At 40.3% G+C, this 24,200-nt stretch overlaps 1 protein-coding gene across 1 annotated transcript; it reads right to left on the bottom strand.

The window, feature by feature from the left end:
* Positions 1-1,028: 1,028 nt before the first annotated feature.
* Gins1 (GINS complex subunit 1) lies at positions 1,029-24,200 on the bottom strand. Its single transcript, XM_031372205.1, has 7 exons — positions 23,993-24,200; positions 21,211-21,275; positions 17,715-17,813; positions 16,577-16,667; positions 6,596-6,712; positions 4,645-4,719; positions 1,029-1,470 (listed from the first exon to the last, which is right to left on the bottom strand). Exons 1-7 carry the CDS (start codon positions 24,065-24,067, stop codon positions 1,402-1,404), a joined length of 591 nt encoding a protein of 196 aa, XP_031228065.1. The 5' UTR covers positions 24,068-24,200; the 3' UTR covers positions 1,029-1,401.

The raw sequence follows: 24,200 nt of genomic DNA, 5'->3' as shown, positions 1-24,200 counted from the left end.
CACATGTGCACACAGAAAGTGGATTAATTGGTTAAGGGCCTAACATGATCAGCAAACTGGCATTTATAGGAAACTCACTCTAACCCCAAATACAGCAGTAGTAAGTAGACCTGTAATGTTTATCATGATAAACCTTCTTTGGGGCCTTAATACAAGTCTCAAAAAATTACAAAGACTGAAGTACTACCAAGTATATATTACCTCATCAAAAATTATTTGGGAGGTGAACAAGATCAAAACATACTGCATGAAATTCTCAAGTTAATAAAAATATTTAAAGTTATTTTTAATTTTAAAAGTATCTCTATATAAATGAAACCAAATTAGAAACCAAAACCAAGTTGATTTAGTGGTATACTGCTTTAATCCCAGCACTAAGGAGGCAGAGGCAGGTGGACCTCTGTGAGTTCAAGGCCAGCCTATACTGTATAGTGAGTTCCAGGACATCCAGGGCTCCATAGATCCTGTCGCTAAAGCCAGAATGGCAGCTGAAGCTGGACGAGGCAGCTCAAGACTAATTTTAGCACGGAGCAGAGTGAGACAAAGCATCAGCAGTGCCAAGGTGTCCTCTCATCTCCAGTATCACCTACCTGCTCAGCACTAGCCAGCCTCCCACCGCTCCCGAAGGCTCAGCAGCATCGTTGGCTTACTGAAACTTTCACTTAGCCAAAACAACTTTCCTGGGGGCTTAGTCTACTGCTAAGGAAAGTATAGATTTATTCCCCTACCCCTTGACGTTTACATCCCACTGAATAAATATTTGCTTCTTTTGAAAAAATGTGTAGTTTCCATCCATTTTAAGAACAAAGCCATGACACTGGTACCCACTTAGCCTGCAAACGTCTTGAGCTACACCACTGTAGTACTCCAAATTCCAATGTCTTCCTTTCTCTTCCCACAGCCTGATGATAAATTACTATCTTTACTTGACAGAGTGGTCTAGAAACATATTCCGGAAACTCAGCCCTTTGGCATGCATAACATACATTACCAAAAACAACCAAAGATGTACTACCAGGAGATTCCCATTGTGAAAACAGATTCAAACCAAAGACTGTTTATTTTCAATTATAAGAGTACAATATTACTGTGGGAATGGAATAACTAGAGGTATAGCCTATAACAAAGGCTTAAGAGCTGGCAGATTATCCTCCTAGCCAAGAGTTCTTGGTATAGTCTTCTCCTTGACTTTTGTTGTCTTGTCTTTTGAGGTACTAGGGATGAAACTCTGGGCCTCTCAAGTGCTAAGCAGGTGCTCTACCAATGAGCTCTGACACCAAGCCCTCTTGGTTATGTTAATGCATGTCTGTAAATTTAAAACGAAGGAGGGGGAGGTCCAGTGAGGACGCTTCTGTGAGCTGGCTTAGCTTCACATCCTGCTGCTGTCACCACAGGACACAGTCATGACAGCACGTGCTCTAGAACGCCTTGTCTGATTAACTGCTCACACTTCCAACGAGGCAAAAAGTGCTGCAAGTAAAAGGAAGTAGAGGAGAAAGAAGGGGAGAAAAACTCAATTACATTCTGCATCAGTAAAAAGCAACAGCTAGTGATACACCTTATCAGCTCGTACAGCTGTGTAGTCAAACCTTAACTATTGTGATACACCTTATCAGCTCGTACAGCTGTGTAGTCAACGCTAACCTTAACTATTGTGATACACCTTATCAGCTCGTACAGCTGTGTAGTCAAAGCTAACCTTAACTATTGTGCTGTTACAGCCAAGTAAACTTGATACCACTAATCCAACACTAGTAAAATTTTTATTTTTAAAAAAGTCACTGCATAATTCTTAAGATATATGTATGTGTATATGTATGTATATATATATATATATACATGTTTGTATATATATATATATATACATGTTTGTATATATATATATATATATATATATATATAGCCAGCGGTGGTGGCACAAACCTTTAATCTCAACATTCAGGAGGCAGAGGCTGGTGGATCTCTTGAGTTTGAAGCTAGCCTGGTCTACAGAACCAGTCCCAGGACAGCCAGGGCTACATAAAGTAACTCTATCTCAAAAAAAAAAAAAAAAATTATTCCCTTTTATTTTATGTGTATTATTTTACCTACATGTACCTGTGTACAACATGAATGACTGGTCCCCACAGAGGCCAAAAAAGGCACTGGATCACCTTGGACTAGGGTTCTCCACAGCAAGTGTGCTTAACCACTGAGCCATCTCTCTACCTCTTTATTCATCATGTTTTAAAAAATTATTAAAGGCTGGAGAGATGGCTCAGTGGTTAAGAGCACTGACTGCTCTTCTAGAGACCCCAAGTTCAATTCCTAGCACCCACATAGTGGCTCACAACCATCTATAATGGGATCCAATTTCCTCTTCTGATGTGTCTAGAGAGAGCGACAGTATACTTACATACATAAAATAAATGATTCAATCTTTAAAAATTATTGAAAGTGTTTAAAAAAATAAAAAATACACAGTGATACATTTGACAGTTCCTTTAACACTATATTTAAAAGTTTTAAAGAATACATGTTAAGTATTTCCCCACTAGTATTGAAACTATGTGGATGAGCCACATAGATATATAGTCACTCTTAGATGTGGCCTGATATAGATCTTTAATTAATTATATGCATGCATTCGTGTTTTGAGCATGTCCATGTACAGGCACAGGCATGCACAGGTCACAGCATGCATGTGACGGTCAGAAGACAATTCTTAGGAGTTGGTTCTCTCCTGCCACCTTATGGGTGGGATCAAGAAACTAAACTCAAGTCACTGGCCTGTGTACTAGCACTCCTATTTACTATGTCATTGGGCTGGCCTAGCATCGGGTCATTTAGAAATCCCTTAACAGTAAACAGTAGAAAACAGGATTCAAATACAGATAACAAGTTGTTCAGGCCAGTTACATGTCCACACAGGAGCAGAATAACAGGCCCAGGCTTCACTGCCTCTGTACACAGTGGGCAGATCAACCACAGAGCCCAAGAAAACCACACCAAATTGAAATAGCACTTCCACTCATCATGCTCCGAGGACAGCTTTGCTTTTGGCAACTGCAGGTTCCATGACACCTCCAGAACACAGGGTTTTGTAGTTTGTTTGTTTTTTAAAACATTTTAATTCACCATCCAGTTTTGATGCCTTGTTTAAGGAGACACATGGGAATGACAGTTAGTTTAACAAAAATTTTAGGGTGTCTTAGAAATCTGTTCTAAAAACCTAGTTTTGGGAAATGACACCTGCACACTAATAAAACAGATCAGTCACCATCTTGGGCCAGAGCACCAGATGGTCTGAAGCATTCTGTCCCAGGATGTCAACAACAACAGGATACTACCCGGTCAATATCCACATGGCAGGGCGGGTAAAGAAGAAAGAAAGAGTGGCCCTGTGAGGCCTTTTCCTTTCTTTACTGCCATCTCAGAAAATGGGCAGAGGGAAAGAAGGAGCTGTGGTAATATGAAGTCTCAGCTCTTCTACAGCTTGACAAATTTAATCTTGTCCTAGTAAGCTGCTCTGCTTACATAGTTTTTTTTTTTTTTTTTGGTTTTCCCCCCTCCCCCCTTTCCCTTCTCCCCTCCTGCTCCGGCCCCTCTCACTCTGGCCCCGTTCCAGCCCATAGGCTTTCATTTGTTTCTCATTACAGATGGTTGTGAGCCACTGTGTGGTTGCTGGGATCCGAACTCAGGATCTCTGGAAGAGCAGTCAGTGCTGCTGAGCCATCTCACCAGCCCTTCTGCTTACATATTAAGTATTTAAAAGTTCTTGATCTACATCACAATTTCTTGCTCTAAAGGACAAGGTTAGAATGAAGTATAAGCTAAAAATGGTTACTTAAGAATTTTCAAAAATTCAAGGAAAAGCTTAATCCAACATTCTTTTGTTTCTTATTCTAGCATGGATATGAACCTATAGCTTCATGCACTTTGGACAACTGCTTCACCAGTAAGGCACAACTCCAAACTTTTTTACAAGAGCTCCCAGAATTGCCAGGGATGGCTTACAATTTCCTTTGTAGCCCAGGTTGGTGTTGAACTTGCTATGTAGACCATCCTGGTCTGGAACTCAGAGATCTGCCTGCCTCTGCCTCCCAAAGTGCTGGGCTTATTACTTCAAGCAATACACCTGCTTGGTATTCAACTTTTGGTCCTCCTGTCTCAGGTGGATTACCATCCCTTCAATTCAACATTTTAATAGTACCCAAATAATTTTTCAACTAACTAGAATAAGACCCATTATAATAATTACTCAGGAAAATACATTAAATATAAGCACCAGCCTAATAAATGAATTAACTTTCTCTTGGCATATGACACATATGCTTCAAGTCTTATTATTTAGAAAAAAATTCAGAACTGGTCTGAGATACAGAGCAATGTCAGAAGGAGACAGTGCTTTGCTACCCAAAAACAGCATTTCCATACACACATTCTTCTTTTTCTTTCTTCTTCTTTTTTTTTTTCCCTAGACAGGCTTTCTCTGTGTAGCCTTGGCTGTCCTGGAACTCGATCTATAGACCAGGCCAGCCTCAAACTCAGCAATCCACCTGCCTCTGCCTCTCAAGTGCTGGGATTAAAGCAGTGAGCCACCACCTCGCTGCTCACACACACACATTCTTAACAAGGTTTAATGTATATGACAACAGAAACTACCTGACTATTCTTTTTAAGCAGGACTGAAGTGCCATCATCAACTTCAAATTCTCCATAGTCTTTTAAACACCGCACCTGAAAGAACAAATTAACAATGTTTCTCCTTTGAGACAGGCCTTAGCTATGTTTTCTAGGGAAGGTGAAAATGAAGTATAAGCTAAAAATGGTTACTTAAGAATTTTCAAAAATTCAAGGAAAAGCTTAATCCAACATTCTTTTGTTTCTTATTCTAGCATAGATATGAACCTATAGCTTCATGCACATTGGCCAACTGCTTCACCAGTAAGGCACAACTCCAAACGTTTTTACAAGAGCTCCCAAAATTGCCAGGGATGGCTTACAATTTCCTTCGTAGCCCAGGTTGGTGTTGAACTTGCTATGTAGACTAGGCTGGCCTCTCCAAACTCAAGTGATCCTACTGTGTCGGCTTCTTGACTAACTGAGAGTATAGCTGTGCCCCACCATAACTGACTTACATTATTATAGGTAGTAATCAAAAAGAAAATAGGTATTGTATGAATATTAAGTATATAATATTTAAATCCACTCTAGCCTCATTTTTGAAGGTCCCACCCATATATCAGTATGTGAGCAGGACACAACTAAGTTTGCAAGCTCCTAATTTTGGAAAAGATTCTTTCAATCTTCTTGAATTCGCAGATTCATTCCAGGGAATTCTTAGCAGCAGAAAATGAAAGTACAACTTTCATTTGGTGCCATAATAAGAAGCAAAAGTGAAATTCAACTAAGTTACTTTTTAATTTGTAAATGGTAATCATCCCAGTTTGTTCATGTTAACCTTGTTCTTTAAGCAAATAAGTTATCCAAACTGAAAGAGGATGTTGGTTGAAAGGCAGAGGAGGGAGGCAGTCTTTGACAGCAGCTTCTGCAATGGTAAAGAACTACCTGGACCGACAAGATGGTGCAAAGTGTAAAGTGCTTACTGCATAAGCCTGGTGGCTGGAGTTTCAACCCCTCATCTCACAGGATAAAGAGAGAACCAACTCTCCAAAACTGTCGTCAGGTATACCAAGGAACATGCAACTGCATCTAAGTACACATTACTTGTAAATAGGTTTTTTGTCTTGTTTTGTTTTGAAGGGACAGCACTGAGTGATATCAAGAAAAATAGGGAGGCACTTCATCTTCTAAGAACTGGGCAAGAGTTTACTCTCCCAGGGTTAGTTAGGTCTCTGCTGACGGCCGCTGACTTCCAGCAGCCAGGAGCAGATACATCTACCATGATCTAAAATTATTCTGAAAATTTACAATGCTTTCAAGCTTTTTAACTTAGTGTGAGAAATACTATTAGAGGAAAATCTCCAATGCTTGGTGGAGTGGCCTTGGGGAGGAGAGGCTGCTGCTGAGCCTACAGCATGCAGAGTGCAATCTTTACTCATTTAATATCCAGAAGTTCCCACTTGTCCCATGAATATTTTAATTTTTTTTCTCATTTCATTTCACATATATGGGTGTTTTACCTGCATGTATATCTGTATACCACATGTATATACAGTGTTCAAGGGCGGCAGAAGAGGGCATTGGGTCACCGGTGTTACAGGTGGCTGAGCTGCCATGTGGGTGCTAGGATTTAACCTGAATCCTCTGCAAGAGCAGCCAGTGTTGTTAGCCAGAGTCATCTCTCCTGTCCTTCATGAATATTTTTCTAAGTTTTCATGTTGAAACTAAAATCTGACAGCTATATATTATATTTTATGTCTTATCTTTTAATCTATAGGATTTGCAACCTCTTCAGAAACTTTTTCTTTCTGTGGCCATCTGTTTGTGGTACCAAAGACAAAACTACTAAAATGGGTGTATCAATGAGATTTTAGGTGTCCACCCTCACTCTTTTGTCTTGTTTCGGTTCTTTCCTTTTTAAGAGAGGCTAGAAACCCTTTATCTTTGAGAGAAGGTAGCACAATGTATGCATTAAAGTGGGTATACATACTTCAATATATAGGCTTTTGGGGGGTTTCACATCTTGTGTGATGTCCAAGCCTTCATCTCCTCCCAGTGACCTCATGTAAGTAGCAAGAGACTTTTTATAATGGTTGAACCACTCCATCTGTGAACATAAATATAGTCATTTGACAAAGTTTAAGAAAAATTGCACAGACTAGGTACTACCATTTCAAAGCCAATACATCCTAAGACTGGATCTTCCCACATCAGTTAACTTAATTATGGAAACCCTCCACAGACATGCCCACTGGCCCAGTGATATCTTTCCAGGTATTTTAGGTTGTGTCAAGTTGACAAAGCTATCACAACTTACTTCCAAAGTAAAAAGAGCTCTGGCAGATGTCAGAGATGTAGCCAAAATGGTCTGAGCAGCTGTCAGATCCCATCTAGGAGAGGCTAAAAGGTTGCAACTGTCACAACCTGTCTAGGAGAGGCTAAAGGGTAGCAGGTGATTTCCCATCTAGGAGAGACTAAAGGGTAGCAGGTGATTTTCCTGAGATGGTTCACCATGGACTGCAATGAATGAGCTCTTGGAGGCAAGGCCCAAGAAGCTAAATCTCAGGATTGAATCTTGCTATTGATAGGCTTTTCCTGTCATTATTAAATTAATTTAATAATCCCTGGGCATTAGCCTGCCATATTAGACAGACTTTCTGCAGATCAATGAAGATGTACTGTCTTGCAGTGATATTATATAGACAGATGATTTCTTAATTCCTAATGATGATTCTCTAAGAATTCCTAAATGTATATTAGTAATTATTGAACTCTTTATAAAAAGGGCTACAGTTAGAGCCATCTGTAATATGAAAGCTGCAATTAGAACTCTGCAAGTTACATGTCACTGGCTGTTTGCACTAAGATAGAAAGCAGACAGATTTACAATTAAGGAATGCATTCCTTTAGGCTGTAAAACTATTAACTAAATGTCATCAAAGGAAATGAACAATTTATTGTTGGTGCAAGGACAGAAGATAAAATATTGATGGGGTTTCATCTATACAGAACTTCAATACTAATGGGTAGACATTACTCAGAGGATATATCTCTTGACAGAAACATGCTAACTTAAAATTTTAAGTTTTTAACTTTCTATGAACCTGTGGAGCTAGTGGCAGATAATAACTAGTTAGATAGCTAGTCTTAATGGAAACACATACAAGCATCTTGTTGTTACTTCTTATTTATGTTTGAATTTATGTTTGAACTTGTGAACTTTTGAGGAGAGATGCTTGGAATACCATGTGATCTATTCTCCTAAAAAAGTACAAAAAACTAGGACGATGACATGAAGGAGGCAGAAGGAGAACAGAAGAGAAGCAGAGAAGCAAAATAGACGCACAAGACTGCAGAACACAGAATATAACGGCTGAGGAGAGAGGAGAGGCAGGCTAGAACTCAGCGGAAGGAGCTGCAGAGAGCAGAAAGCAGCAGGCAGGCTTTTCTTACTGATAAGGACAAGGCTTTTTTCTTACAGACTTGGATTGAATAGGGTAGAAATGCTTTCTTTCCCTATGCAATAAATGCTGGAACTTACTTTTCATCCAGAATAGGTGAGTTCTTTTTGTGTTGGAGCTTGCTGAGTGAAACCTGCTCATGGAGGCTTTTGCTCTTTCCTCCCGATGTGTTTGTGTGTGTGTGTGTGTGTGTGTGTGTGTGTGTGTGTGTGTATGTGTATAAGTATAGGTGTGTGTATGTGTGTGTATATATAAGTATAGGTGGTGTGTGTGTGTGTGTATAAGTATAGGTGTGTGTGTGTGTATGTATGTGTGTGTATAAGTATAGGTGTGTGTGTGTGTGTGTGTGTGTGTGTGTGTGTCTAAGTATGTAAGCTGATGAGACAGCTGCCTAGGCCTGGCCAAAGTATGAATGTAAAAATATGTATGTATGAATGTATATATGAATGTATGTGTGGTTCTGTGCATATTTACATATATAAAAGTGTTTCATTCTGCACAGACTCACTTTTCCTAGTTCAATAAAAGTTAATTGCTCCAAGCCTCCCTCTCACCTGGACAGTGAGAGGCTATAAAGAAAGGAACCTTAGCAATAAATCCTTCACTGAATTCCCCAGTGGCATACAGTGTATGTTAATTGCCAGAGAATTATAAAGTAAGAGTTAATACTTACCAAGCCCAGAGAATTATGAGATAAAGAGTTAAGTTTTCCTAGCACTTAATGAAGCACAGAGCAGTGATAATGAGTGAAGTATCTATCTAGCAAAGAGCAGTAATAGTTAAGTCCCCAGCACTTAATGAAGCATAGAACATTGATAAAGAATTAGGTTTTTCTGCACAGAATAGTAAGAAAGTGTTGAAGAGCTGGAGATCATCATCTTTTGCCCTGCTTCCAATGCCTCATTTCACTTCAACACCTGTTCCCTTAGGTGGGCAGGCTCGTGGCAAGCAACAAGTTATAGAAACCACAGGGAAGACAAAGGCCTACAGCTTAGCTACCCTGCCCACATGAATGGAACTGGCAGGCTCCAATTTATGAGGACCTGAGAAATGGCCAGAGGCACTCTAGTGCCTTAGCTGTGCTTTCCCTCAGACCCTGGGAGAATCCCCTCACCTTTTATTCTTCTTGGTACTCCTACTTAGTATTACTTACACATTTAACCTCTTTTTTTTTTTTTTTGGTTTGTTTGTTTGTTTGTTTGTTTGTTTTGGAGACAGGGTTCTGTGTAGCCAAGGCCATGATGGAACAACTCGCTCTGTAGACCAGGCTGGCCTCGAACACACAGAGATCCACCTGCCTCTACCAGTGCTGGAATTAAAGGTTCACACAGAAGTCTGTTTTTTGAGGCAGTTTCACCCTGTAACCCTGGCTGGCCTGGATTCTTTGGCATTGAGCTGGCATTGAGCTCACAAAGATCTGCTTGCCTCTGCATCCTGAGTGCTAGGATTAAATGTGTATACTACCATGCCTTGATATTTTTACTTTATTTGTGAAAAAGAAAAAATAGCTGGGCTGGTAGTAGCACACACCTTTAATCCCAGTAATTAGAAGGCAAAGGCAGGCAGATTGCTGTGAATTCAAGGCCAGCCTGGTCTACAGAGTGAGTTCCAGGACAGGTAGGGCTCCAAATAGAATTCCTGTCTTGAAAAAACAAAAACAAAAATATAAATAAATAAACTATTATGGGTATCTAGAGTCTACACAGTAAGTTCCAAGACAGTCAGGGCTACACAAAGAATCCCTGTCTCAAAAAACCAAAACCCAAAACAAAAATGCTGATTTTTTTTTTAAATTAAAATATAATCACATCATTTTCCCTCTTGTATTTCTTCCCTCCAATCCCTCCTATGTAACATCCTTACTCCCCTCAAAGTCATGGTCATATATATATGCACATACATATACACATAGTTATACACCTATACTTTTTTTTTTTAAAATTTATTTATTATTAGTATAAATGAGTACACTGTAGCAGTCTTCAGATACACCAGAAGAGGGCATCAGATTTCATTATGGGTGGTTGTGAGCCACCATGTGGTTGCTAGGATTTGAACTCACGACCTTTGGAAGAGCAGTCGATGCTCTTACTCGCTGAGCCATCTCACCAGCCCCTTATACACCTATACTTATACACAGACACATATGTACATATTATGTATGTATGTATATACACACTACACTTGTATACATGTATATATGTTTTTTGTGTATATAAACATATATGGGCTGAACAGATGACTCAGTGGTTAAGAGCACTGACTGCTCTTCCAAAGGTCCTGAATTCAATTCCCAGCAACAACATGGTGGCTCACAACCATCTGTAATGGGACCCATTGCCCTCTTCTGGTATATCTGAAGACAACTACAGTGTACTCATATATATAAAATAAATCTTTTTAAAAAATGAAAAAAGAAAAAGAAAGAAAAGCATACAATCTTAAAAAAAAAAAAGCCGGGCGTACACCTTTAGTCCCAGCACTTGGGAGGCAGAGGCAGGTGGATTTCTGAGTCCGAGGCCAGCCTGGTCTTCAGAGTGAATTCCAGGACAGCCAGGGCTATACAAAAAACCAAAAAAAAAAAAAAAAGAAAGAAGAAAAAAAATAAACATATATATACTGTTCTATATGCCTAAGTCTATAATAAAATCTGCTCAGGCCGTTTAGTGTCACTTGGATGTGTGTGATTTCACAGCTAACAACTTGGGTTGGATACCCAGCTAGGCAGCTCATCCCTGGGAGAGTCAGCTCCTTCCTGGACAGAGCCCCAGGACTCTTTGTCACACTTACTATTTTTGGCGTCTGTCTTTGTTAGCAGTCGACTTGTGGTGTACTTTTTCAGGTCTTGTTTAGATGGCCATATTCCTGAGGCATTACAAGGGAAGCTTCCTGGTCATTCCCAGAAGACAGTCTCACAGCAGACTGCTCTAGCTCTTACAATCTATGCCCTCTGTCATGCAGCACTCGACTACTTCAGTTGTGTCTGCATGTCAGGTCTAAAAAACCTGATCACGGACCTGAAATGTACGCTTCACAGAGAGCCAGTCTCCTGAGTATTCAGTCGCTGATATCTCCTAGTTCTGATGTGTTCCAGATTGGTCTCTGCTAAAGTCTGTGGAGAGATCTGCATGCTTTCTTTATTCAGGCATAAAGGTGCCCTAAGAAATATTTCGTTATTAGCTAAAACTGAGATTTAACATTGTTTCCTGGCCTCCACAGTGTTTTAATGATCCTAATTGATTTCCTAGCTGTTATTAGCTTGGAATTTTTACAAGGGAAGCTGCCTTAGCAGACAGGGAGTCCCCAGAATTAGCAATAAAGGTCAGGCATTATTGCCTACTGATTCCCACAAGGAAGCTGCCTTATCAGACAGGGTGTCTCCAGAGTTAGAGATGGTAGTCAAACACTATTGCTATCTGTAAACATAGTTAGAACTCTAAGAGCAGTGCCACACAAGGCAGAATTGCTTTACAAACTAGAGAGTAGTTGAATAGTTTCCTGAACTAATGTTTGCTGTTACAAGCCAAACCATTCCCAGGAGATGCTAGAGTGGGACCTCCTGGTGCTTACCTGCTTCAGACTGCTTAGGGCTGCCAAAATAGCCCAGCGGAGAAGAGCACTATTGCTCTTCAGAAGGAATCATTTACACCTGGCTGTTTGATCTTACTGACTTTGATGTGACCACTACCTGCCGTGATCCCTGATATTCCTTGACATTCGCCCTGTTTCTATATACTATATAAGCCTGATTTTCACTTTGTGCAAATACACTCAGATTCTGCACTCCTTTGTGTCCTTTCTGTTTGTCACTCACCGAATTCTTTGCCCACCAGGCCAGAACTCTTACCACTCTGCAGAACAAGGGGTCCCCGCAGAAATCCAATCCGTGGCAGCCCTCTTGCACAATCAACCCTCAGTTTTAAAGGTTTTGTTTTGTTTTTGTAATTCATATAATTTGGTTTATAGATCATTTTTACTGTTACGCATTTTTTTCCTCTTTCTTTTTCTTTTTTGCACCATGTGTTAGCATCAGGGCCTCCAAAGCCTGTGCCGTCACATGGGCAGGTCTCACAGACCTGTTGCCAGGGCAACAGCCACCATATTCCCAGAATCCATTGGGCTCACCTCCCACCTTTACCTGCAGCCACTATGTCAGAACCCATATATATACAGGGAACATCCCTCCATCTCTCTCTCTCCCTCCTCTCTTCCTGCTACTGCCCCCTCTCTCCCTCTCAATTAAACCTCTTACACGTGGAACTGTTTGGGCCTAGTGTGTGGTATGTTCTGACCTGACCCGCCATTCTAACACATCACCATGTTTTCCCCTTTTAATAGCTCCCTCTGTATATTTGAAAATATTTTGACCTTAGCTTACTGGTTTTAAGTACTCATTAAGTATATATATATATCTATTCTCCTTACACTTGTCAATTTTTGAACTTTTTCATGATTGAGATATCATTTGTTTTTCTTTTGTTTTCTAATTCCTTGCTCTTCTCCCTGAATAACATTTTTCTCACTCGGCTTCTTTCGCCTTTCTTGTGTTTAATCTTGTTTTTCTATTTCTCCCTTTTCCCTGCCGTCTTCTTTTATGTCATTCATTTTCTATTTCCACACTCACTCTAAAAATTACCTTTGTCCCATATCCTGTAGCAGCTTTGCCAGTTTCACTTCTGTGTTCCCATTTCTGTATCTTGAATGGCTTCCTAGCTATTGCTATTACAGAAACTTGCTGTCTCTTTACAGAGAGTACTGGAGATTAAGCCTTAAAGAAGATTTCCAGATAAAACAGGAAGAGAGATCCAGCCAAGCAGAAATGGATATCATAAGACAGAGACCAAAAATAGAAAGTGTGGCAAACTAGCTTCTCCAAAATACGAGATAATGATTTCAGAAGTTTACTAGAAAACACTGATCAATGTCTTCTAAGACAATGCAAGTAAATGGTTTCATTCAACTCAAAACCTAAAGAGAAAAAGTCAGCAATACAGAGTAGTAAAATGGATGAATCGGGATTAAAGTCAGTAGTTTTCTTCTGAAGAAACTGTCAATAAAGGCCGGGCAGTGGTGGCACATGCCTTTAATCCCAGCACTTGGGAGGCAGAGGCAGGTGGATTTCTGAGTTCGAGGACAGCCTGGTCTACAGAGTGAGTTCCAGGACAGCCAGGGATATACAGAGAAACCCTGTCTCGAAAAAAAAAAAAAAAGAAACTGTCAATAACGACTCTGATATTGTGATAATGTTAATTAAAAAAACTCTCAATGAATTAAAAAAAAAGATGCCATGGAGCAGAAGAAGATAAGATACTATATTCAGGCATCACCACGGAGATAAGCATCCCCACACAGTGACAGAGAACTGCCACACAATCAAGAGTCCCAACCTGAGGACCCACAGGATACAAGTTAAGAGAAATGTTAAAGGTTTGAGAGATTCTGCTCAATGAAGTTAAAACAAAAAATTCCCAAATCTAGAGAAAGATATCCAGGCACAAGAGGCATTAAGACCCTAAAGACACATGACTAGAGAAGAATCTCTTTATGACAAACATATTATAATCAAAATGTCAAAAAATACAAAGCAAAATAGAATTACAAGATGATCTAAAAATTGGAAATATATGTTGAGGTATGAAATACTGGTAACTGTCTATAAAAGGTCACATAGGCCCAGATACAGTAGTAGTTGGTGATTTCAACACCCCATTTTGATAATTAAAACCCTTTGATAACAAAGAAACCTCTGAGTTAAATTATACCACAGGGGCTGCAGAGATGGCTCAGTGATGAAGAACACTTGTTGCTCTGAAGGAGGGCTTAGATTCAGTTCCCAGCATCAGCATGGTGGCTCATAATCATCTCTAATTCCAGTTCCAGAGAATCTGACCCCATTTACTGACCTCTAAGAACACCAGTCATGCACATGGTATCTATCCATACATGCTGGCAAACCATTCATATACATAAATCTGAAAACTCAAGCTACACCATAGATCAATTAAGCTTATCAGATGTACACAGACTATCTGTCTAACAGGTAAAGAATATACATTCTTCTCTGCAGCCCATAAGCTTCTGGAAAAGAGCTCACATTCTGGGCCACGAATCAAGTCTTAAAAAATACAAGAGAGGGCTGGAAAGAAGGTTCAGTGGTTAAGAGCACTGACGGTTCTTCCAGAGGTCCTGAGTTCAATTCCCAACAGCTACATGGTATCTCATAATAATCTATAATAGGATCTGATCCCCTCTTCTGGTGTGTCTGAAGAACTACAGCATGTTCACATACATAAAATAAAATCTCAAAGAAAAAAAAAAGAGCATCTAAATAGTTTTTTGTATCTTATCAAATTAATGCAATAAAACAAGAAATCAACAAGAAGAATATTGAAACCACACAAATACTTGGAGATTTAATAATATAATTTTGAAGAAATTAGGGAAGAAACTGAAAATTTCCCAGAATCAAATAATATAAGAATGCAATTTACCAAAACCCTTGGCACACAGCTAAAGCAGTTCAAAGAGGAAAGGTAGTAGCTATAAGCACCTGTATTGAGAAATTAGATATCAACTAGAGAGGTTAAGAGCACTGACTGTTCTTCCAGTGGTCCTGAGTTCAATTCCCAGCAACCACATGGTGGCTCACAACCATCTGTAGTGGGCATCTGGTGTGTCTGAAGACAGTGACAGTATACCCACATACATGAAATAAATAAATAAATCTTTAAGAGAGAAAGAGAGAAGAATTAGATATAAATAAATTATTTGGCAATGCACCTCAAGGTCCTAGGAGAACAAGAACTGTCCAAACCCAAGTGCAGTAAGAGGTGAGAAATAATAAAGATCAGGGCAGAAATTAACAAAGTTGTAACTAAATAATAACATAGACTAAATTTAAAACATGGGTAAATTCCTAGGCACATATAACCTTCCCTCCCCCCAAAAAATTAAGAAGAAACAAATCTGTTATCATCAAAGACTGAACCAACAATAAAAAGCCTCCCAACAAAGAAAAGCCCCAGAACTAGATAGGCTCACTGTCAAATTCTACCAAACCGGTCAAGAAGAGCTAACACTAATACTTTCAAACAGAAGAAAAGAAACAATGACAAACTCTGTACAAAGCCAGCTCTACCATGACACCAAAACCCCATAAAGACACAACAACAAAGAACACTATAGTCAAAGTCCCCTGATGGGCACAGACACAAAAACTTCTTATTGTCAGAATTCAGGACACATAAAGACCAGGTCATGACCATGTTGACTTCACTTCAAGGACAAAAGGTTGGTTCAACGCCCACAAATCAATAGGTGTAGTACAGTATGCAAACAGTGTAGAACAGAAATCACATATGACTTATGCAGAAAAGTATCAGGAGGAACTTGTTAATGAGATGACTCATAGCAGACTCTGGTTGATTTATGCTGACCAAATGACCCAGAGCAGAGGCTAGAGTGGGCTCGGGACCCCACTAACAGTGTGACCTCCTGAGAGGGGAGGGGAGAAGACTGAGCTCAGTGACATGGTTGGTAATTCGATGGTCATGTCTCTAGGGTATAAAACGCCAACCACTTAGACACCAATGTTGTGAAGACTACCTGGATGAAGCCGGCAGTGGTAGCACACGCCTTTAGTACCAGCACTTGGGAGGCAGAGGCAGGCAAATTTCTGAGTTTGAGCCAGCCTGGTCTACAGAGTGAGTTCCATTATGTGCTCCATTATGGAATGTGTCAAGAGGATGTCAAGCTCTGATCCACAGGATACGACACCAGAAGCTTAGAATTTCCAACCCTTTCAGCCCTTGCTTTGTGAGCCTCCTCTGGCTGGTTCCAATCTATATCTACTTTGCTTTGTATTCATTTGGCTTTAATACTTCATGTTTGAAGTATAATGATATTCTGAGTTTTGTCACTCATTCTGGACATGTGTCCCAGGAATCATGGGACATCACAACTGGAAACTGTTGTCTAAAGTATGGGGAAATCTCATGGAAGACAGGTGATGTGTGGTCTGACGTGAGGCAATCAGTGTCTGAAGTCCTTGCAAACCTCTATTATTTTTAAAGGAGAGAATTTAGGTATAGGGAGAGGTCAGGTTACTTGAGATAGGCAGTTCCTAAATAGTCAGAATTTAAGTTTATCTGGCTCCAACCCAATATCTGGAGTAATCCTGTGCCTTAATTACTGGATCAATCAAGACTTATTAGTAATATGAATTTCTAATGTTGATTATAATGTACATATATACACACATTATATAGAAAACAGGCAAGTAATAATACCAGTTTTTAATCTCAAAGATGGATTACTCATAAATAACATATTGGGACTCTATTAAACACTAAAAGTTTTCCACATGGTACTTAGAATTACTCCCTACCACATACTTTCTGTATAAGTATATAAGAAATTAGTCCAAGCTAGAAATTGATGAGTGGTCACTGAAAACAAAGGAACACTGAGAGAACATAGCAACTTAATACAGCTGAATAGTGTTAACTTACTTCTTCAGCAGACATGTGGAATCGTAAAGTATTTGGCAAGACACTCCCATATTCCCACCTGAGCGCTCTAATCCGAAGCAACCGGTCATACCTAGGACATGAAAAGATTAGATGGTATAAGAATAAAAGAGTCAAAAGTCATTCTGATGAAAAGACTCAAGACTCACAAAACCCTAAAGGGAGCGCATGGACTTTGGCTACTGACAGAAAGACATCAACAGAAAACATCTTTGAGACAATGGAAAAAAATGTACATAAGAACTGTTTAGATTGTTGGGTATGGTGGTAAGTGTATTTAATCCCAGAATTTTGGAAGCAGAGGTAGGAGGATCTCTATGAGTTCAAGGCCAGCCAGGACTATATGAGACCCTGTTTCAACCTGACAAATATCACAAGGCATTGTTTATTTCTCCAAGTGTGACAATATGTGCAGTAGTTACAAAGGTCATGAGGTCCCTGCAGCTGAGAGAAGCAAAGTATTATGAGTTCAGAGGTCAGTTGTCATAATACTCCAAACTAGTACAGCATAAAAACAAAACACCGGGGCTGGAGAAATGGCTCAGAGGTGAAGAGCACTGCCTGCTCTTCCAGAGGTCCTGAGTTCAATTCCCAGCAACCACATAGTGGCTCACAACCATCTGTAATGAGACCTGGGGCCCTCTTCTGGTATGCAGGCATATATGCAGGCAGAATACTAAAATAAATAATAAATAAATAAATCTTGAAAGAAAAAAGACACACAATGAAATAAATGTGACAAAACACTAAGATCGAAGAACTAAGTTCCACAGGGCAAATTATATTATTCTCACTCTTCATGAATATACTACTGTTTCATAAATTAAATTTTTTTTTTCATTTAAAGACAAGGGTGACTGCATGTGACATTAATCTACGCACTCAGGAGGCAAAAGCAGAAAGATCTCTGTAAGTTCAAGGTAAGCCTGTCTACATATTAAGTTCAAAGTCAGCCATAGTTACATGGGTAAAACCCTGTCTCAAAAACAAACAAATAAAAACAAACCAAACAAAAAACATAAAAAGGACAAGAGAAGCTTTTTTTCTTCCTTGCTACCCAGAGAAACCAAATTACATTGAAAACCCTCTTAGGTCCCCAAGCAAAACCCAAGACACTCACAGGTATGCTACAGTGCAGCGTCTATTTCTTAACAATGAACAATGCCGAAATTTGATGGTTGGTATCAAATCACCTCGTCCAGCTGACTTTGCTTCATTCCTGATAAAAATATGTAAGGAACAAGAAACAGATATGCATATTCCAGTGTAGGTAAAAATTGCAAAAGCAGCAGCTCTCTTACTCCTGCTTCCCCACCTTGCCTCTTACCCCTTTGCTCCCCCCGCTCCCCAATCCCTTCCCTCCTCTCTCCACGTGGTCATGGCCATCCCCTACTTCTCTACTCTATCCTTCTCTCTGCCTTTCTCTGCCTCTGCTATCCTCTTAACTCCCCGCCCCATGCCCTAAATAAACTCTATTCTATTAAAAAAAAAATTGCAAAAGCAAGAATGACTGACTGATAGCCTTGTTTTATCTATTTACAATTAGTAGCAGTTAACCAGGGCAGGGTAACTACCTCCCTGCCAGGGCTTTCATTAGTATATTAAAAGATAAAAAACCAGAACTGGGTGTGGTGGGGCACACCTTTAATCCCAGCATTGAGGAGGCAGAGACAGAAAAATCTGTGGGTTCAGGGCCATCCCAGACTTATTTGTCACGGAATATCTAGGTTTTCTTTGTTTTTGTGGTGCTGGAAATTAAACCCAGGGCCCCAAACATGATAGGCAAATGCCCTAGCACTAAACTGCTCCACTAACCGCATAGAGCCATTCTACACACTTCTGCCACTCTATGGAGGTCAGGTTAATTTCCCACATTCCTTACAAATGTTTGCAATGTAAGGATATAACTCCTGCATTATAAGGAACCAGTGCAATACATATGGACTAGCAGGGCATGGTGGCACCATGTCTACAGTCCCAGCACTTGGGAAACAAGGCAGGACAGAAAGCTTTAGCTAAGCCTGAACTACAAAATGAGATCTTTTCTGAAAAGATTAGCTAAATTTAATAGCAGAGTAATTTAGAAGACACATGTAAAACTTTTTACATTTATACATGATTAGTGGATGGATTCATGATTAATGATGGATTCATTTCTGTTCATAAATTGTTCTTAAATTTTTTCCTTGCATTTATTTATTTGTCCATGCAGTTCACATAGAGAACAGAGAAGAGGGCAACTTTCACTGTCCTTTCACCATGTGGGTCCTGGGAATTAAACTCAAATCGTCAAGCTTAGTAGCAAGTACCTCTACCCACTGTGTCATCCCACCAGCCCTATTTTATATATTTTTAAAACTCCTTTTATTTGAACTGAATGGTTGGTGGTTCACACCATTAATCCTAGCACTTGGGAGTCAGATGTAGCCCGAGAAAGAGTTCCAGGACAGCCAGAGAGCCACATAGAGAAACCCTGTTTCAAAATAAATAAATATATGAATAAATAAAATAATAATAAATAATCTTAATATTTTGTCTTACATGTTTGGGTTTTTGTACCACATGTGTGGGGTTCCCACAGAGGTCAGAAGAAGGTGTCAGATCCCCAGTAACTGGAGTTAGAGACCATTGTGAACTGCCATGTGGGTGTTGGAAATCAAACCCCAGCGCTCTCTAGAGCAGCTGGTACTCTTAACCACTGCTATCTATCTCCCCAGCCCCCTCACAAATAATTTTAACCAGAAACGATGGTCACCTCCCCAGAGAGAATTTAACAAAGTAAGTGACAAATTTCAGGATCACTCATTTGCACAGAGCACAGATAAGAATACAGAAAATTCAGTCCCTTACTGGGACTAAATAGACCTAATAGGCTAACTCCAAAATATATTTTTATTCTGTTTATTATAGTCTCCAGGTCACTTTTTTAATGACCTGACTTACCACTGTGTCCCCTCCTCTCTGTTTGTTAAATACAAACAGCTGCCAGGTTTTTGACCTCAAAACAAAGACTACCCAACCCATCCTGAAATGTCTCATCTGATATCCCCCCCCCTTCTCCTGCTAAGTTCCAGCCACATTGAACAGTCTCCTGAGTACTTGTCTCCTTATGATCCTTGGCATTTGCTAGGGCCACTGTCTGGATGTTCTCTGCCTACCCTGACTGTTTTTGTGAGTGAAATATCTCTGTCTCTCTGTCTCTCTGTCTCTGTCTCTGTCTCTGTTTCTCTCTCTCTCTCTCTCTCTCTCTCTCTCTCTCTCTCTCTCTCTCTCTCTCTCTCTTTGGTTTTTTGAGACAGGGTTTCTCTGTGTAGCCCTGGCTGTCCTGGAACTCACTCTGTAGACCAGGCTGGTCTGGAACTCAGAAATCCGCCTGCCCTCTACCCTCCCCCCTCCACCGAGTGCTGGGATTAAAGGCATGCACCGTGCCCTGCGAAATCTAACTCTTAAAGCCTCAGCTAAAATGTCCTTTCCTTAAGGAAATCTCTCCATTCCTCAATCTGTTATGCTCTGTACTGTCTCCTAGCAACTATTCTCTCCTGTGGCTCTCCTTTAGAGCACATCTCCCATCACGACATGTTTGTACTTAGTATCTGTCTCTTAAATAGTAAGGGTCATGAACAGAAATCTAAACTATGTTATCTACCAAGGAAATACCAGAAACATTTATCAGCACAGCTTTGTTTGGTGCATGTCTGTTGAATGGATTAATGAACAACTTCGTAGAATTCAGTTCAAGACTTGACATCTGACTCACATTTACCACAGCCTTGCTGTTTAGTTCCTCATTCCATTGGCAAAAATTTTTCTGTTATATGCATGCATTGTGTTCCTATTGTTTTGTATGCCCCATATTATTAATTTCTATATCCAAGTAACTCATAAACCTCTCCGGTTAAGATTCTGACTGCCACTGGGCATTGATCCCAGCACTTGGAAGGCAGAGGCAAGTAGATCTCTGATTCTGAGGATAGCCTGCATTACAGGGCGAATTCTAGGACAGTCAAGACTATACAGCAAGAAACCCTTACTCAGAGTGGGGGGCAGGGACAGGAACACTCTACTACCTCACTTTGACCCAGCTCACAGCACCCGTTTTCATCTTACCATGTGATGGCAGCCTTTCAAGGCTGTTCTCACAGTCCAGATTCTCCATTGTGTGAGCCGCCATGCCCAGTTTTAAACTGTCCATCTACAGCCCCTTTTTGACCTGCTAAATGTGACACCAGTTCTCAATGAACTCTACTCATGCTGTCAGAAATCACTGCTGTTCCTGCTCAGCGGACCCCATCTCTTTCAAACACACTAAGGCATCTGTTAATGAAAACAAAGAGTGGGAACTAAGTATTTAATTGCATTATGGTCTTTATCTGCTCCTGTCTCACCTTTTTAAGTCTACTTTAGTCCTTTCAACTTAGAAGTTACACATCATGAAGATGTATTAAGTCCAACCAGAGTAGCAGAAAACCCTTTAAGTTCTAGTCCTATGCTCACTTGTACAAGCGGAGTAAGACAGATGCAGAGAATTAAAAAAACAAACAAATAAACAAACAACAATAACAATAAATCCCCAAAGAGATTCTTATTTTTAAAACATCAATATTATTACAACTTACACATCAGACTGGTTTTGTTCATACAAAGCTTTCATCTCCTCCAGAACTTGTCTGAGTCCATCCTCCTGAAACGGAACGTATAAACTGATATTAATATACATCCATTGATTCCCTTATTAATTTCAATCTGTATTATCTTTCATTTGAATACCTTACCAAAAAAAAAAAAAACAGGCTTCACAATATTTTCATAGCTATAGATATTGGCAAGGAACATAAAGTGATATAGCCCTGTGGAAATCAGTTCCACAGCTATTCAGATTGTTAAAAGGAATGGACGAAGTAGTTCCTGAACTCAGGATGCCAAACAGGAAGACCAAGAGCTCAAGGTCTTCAGGCACTACATAGATATACCCTATCTTAAACAACACTGTCCTAGCTTGCATAAGACCTTGAGCTCTATGCCTGGCACCAGAAAAAAAGTTAAACAGAACTACCACATGACCCACCAACTGCACTTCTAGGTCATTATATCGAAGCCCATGTTTTCTTTCTTTCTTTTTGCTTTGTTATTCCCTCTACTACTACTGAGCTAAATCTCTAACCCACACAAAAACTTACAATTCTGTTATGTTTGCTTTTTTTTTATCCTTACGGTTTCATAATTGGTTTTCTTGAGACAGGGTCTTACTAGTACTAGGTGACCCAGGCTGACCTCAAACTCATATTAAATTTCCTGCCTCAGCGCCCCAAGTCCTGGAATTACAGGCATACACTAACTGGGATTTACACAGATGCTCTTAGCAAAATTATTCAAAATAGTCAAAAGGCAAAAATAATTCAAATGACCAACAACAGATGGAGAGATAAGCCAAATGTGGTATATCACCCAGTGGAATGTAATTTAGCTATGAGAAGAATGAGTGCTGACACATACTACAACATAGAAAGATCCTGAAAACTCCACATTAAACCAGAGACAACAGACACAAAAGGACTATAGTTTCAGTCTCCTTATCTGCAATACCACGCAAGGCAAATTCATACACAGAAAAGCAACTTAGCCAGACAAAGGAGCACAGGCCTAGAATCAATGCCAGCAAATGAAAGGAACATCTCAAGTTGAGGCCAGCCTTGACAACATAGTCTTTTAAAAAATGGGAGCAGGTGAGATGGCTTGGCATGTAAGGGCACTTGCTTCCTAGCCTGATGACCTCCTGTAATTGACACAGTAGGACAACTCTCTTGCCCCCTGACCTCCACACCTGTGCTATGGTACACATGTCCCGACCCACATAAGTAAATAAATATAAAAGAAAAGTGACTATCAGGAGCTGTGAGAAAAGGGGGACTGGGCATTGCTGCTTAGCAGTCATGTTTTCCAACATTTCTGCTGGAAAAATGAAATGGTTTTGGAAACAGTGGGAAGATTTGACAACAATGTCGGAAAAACCAAAAGCCAAAAAAGAAAAAAAATGTGGATGTAATTAGTGGCACTGGAGCGCACATGGAGTTAAAATGATCAACTTTATATCTGTATGTGTATTTTTAAAAGATAAAACAAATAGCCATTTGAAAAATGCAATAGGGGGCTGGAGAGATTGGCTCAGAGGTTAAGAGCACTGTCTGCTCTTCCAGAGGTCCTGAGATCAATTCCCAGTGACCACATGGTGGTTCACAACCATCTGTAATGGGACCTGATGCCCTCTTCTGGTGTGTCTGAGGCCAGCCAAAGTGTACTCAAATACAATAAATAAGTATATTTTAAAAAAAGAAAAGTGCAATAGGAGCTAGAGAAACGGCTCAGTGATTAAGGGCACTGGTTGTTGTTCTATCAGACCCAGGTTCAATTCCTAGCACCCACATGGTGATTCATGACTGTCTATAACTCCAGTTCCAGGAGAATCCATGATCTCTTCTGACCTCCGTGGGCACCAGGCATGAACACCCCTACATATATACATGCATGTAGAACAGTCATACACACAAAATTTAAAAATAAATCTTTAAAATAAAAAAGCAGTATAAGGCTACTGAACTACTGAATATTAGAATAGTCTCAAATACATTATATATTATTCAATATAATACTGAACAAAAGAGGCTAGATACAAAGACTTCACTCTACATGATTCCACATGGCCCTCTATAGACGTGTCAGCTCTTAGCGGAAAGAATCCAGATACATGAAAAAAGGAAAAAAAAAAAAAGGCAATAATCTACAAGCAAGGAAAGCAAATCTGTGGTTTCCAAAGTTGGGTCAGCCTCACAGCAAGCCCCAGAACTACTGAGGTTATATCAAGATGCTATTGGCTCATCAAGAAGCTGCCTATAAAGATGCGTGTGGGTCTGGAGAGGTGGCTCTGGCTAAATGTACTTACTGCTCTTGCAGAGGATGTGGGTTCCCCGCACACAACCGCCTATAACCCCAGTTCCAAAGGATCCCACACCCTCTTCTGGCTTCCATGAAGCACCTTCATGCAAGTGAGGCACATACACGTACTTTTTTTTTTTTAATAGAGTTCCAGGCCAGCTTGGACTACATGAGGACTTGTCTCAAAAAACAAAAACAAGAAACACTCAGATGGGGAAAGTCACCAAGTCAATAGGTAACATAAGTACGAGTCTTTTTCTTCCTACAATTTGGCCCTTCCTACAATTTCAAACTTTTTGTTTCCGACCTCGGAATCAAGCAAGTTAGCCCAGCAACCGACACTTGAGAAAAAGTCTCCAGCAAGCAACAGCGGGCATAGGCCCCGCCCCGAAGCATGAGGCCCCGCCCTAAGTCCCAAGTCCCCAGGCCTGGCCCTCGACACGCCCCTCCCTAGCCGCCGCTCCTCACGTTAAAGGCCGGCAGCTGCCCTTCTGGCGCGCGGTGTAACTCGCGGACAAGCTCCATAGCTTTTTCGCAGAACATGACGGACACGCCCGGGTCCCGTGGTCCCGTCAGCTGCCAAGTCACCCCAAACGGTCGCTGGCTCCCAGGCCGCGGCACTTCTATTGTTCAGAGTCGCACAACACCAGCAACCAGCTCCTCGCTTTGGCGCCAA

This window comes from Mastomys coucha, unplaced genomic scaffold (assembly GCF_008632895.1).
Source record: "Mastomys coucha isolate ucsf_1 unplaced genomic scaffold, UCSF_Mcou_1 pScaffold15, whole genome shotgun sequence".
NCBI lineage: Eukaryota > Metazoa > Chordata > Mammalia > Rodentia > Muridae > Mastomys > Mastomys coucha.
This window is presented reverse-complemented; position numbering and strand designations above follow the sequence as displayed.

Coding starts and splice junctions, on each gene's coding strand:
- Gins1 (XM_031372205.1), bottom strand. CDS start 24,067: ATGTTCTGCGAAAAAGCTATGGAGCTTGTCCGCGAGTTACACCGCGCG. Junction 21,276..23,992: donor GGCAGCTGCCGGCCTTTAAC/GTGAGGAGCGGC, acceptor GTTCCGTTTCAG/GAGGATGGACTCAGACAAGT. Junction 6,713..16,576: donor TCCACATGTCTGCTGAAGAA/GTAAGTTAACAC, acceptor TTATGTTCACAG/ATGGAGTGGTTCAACCATTA.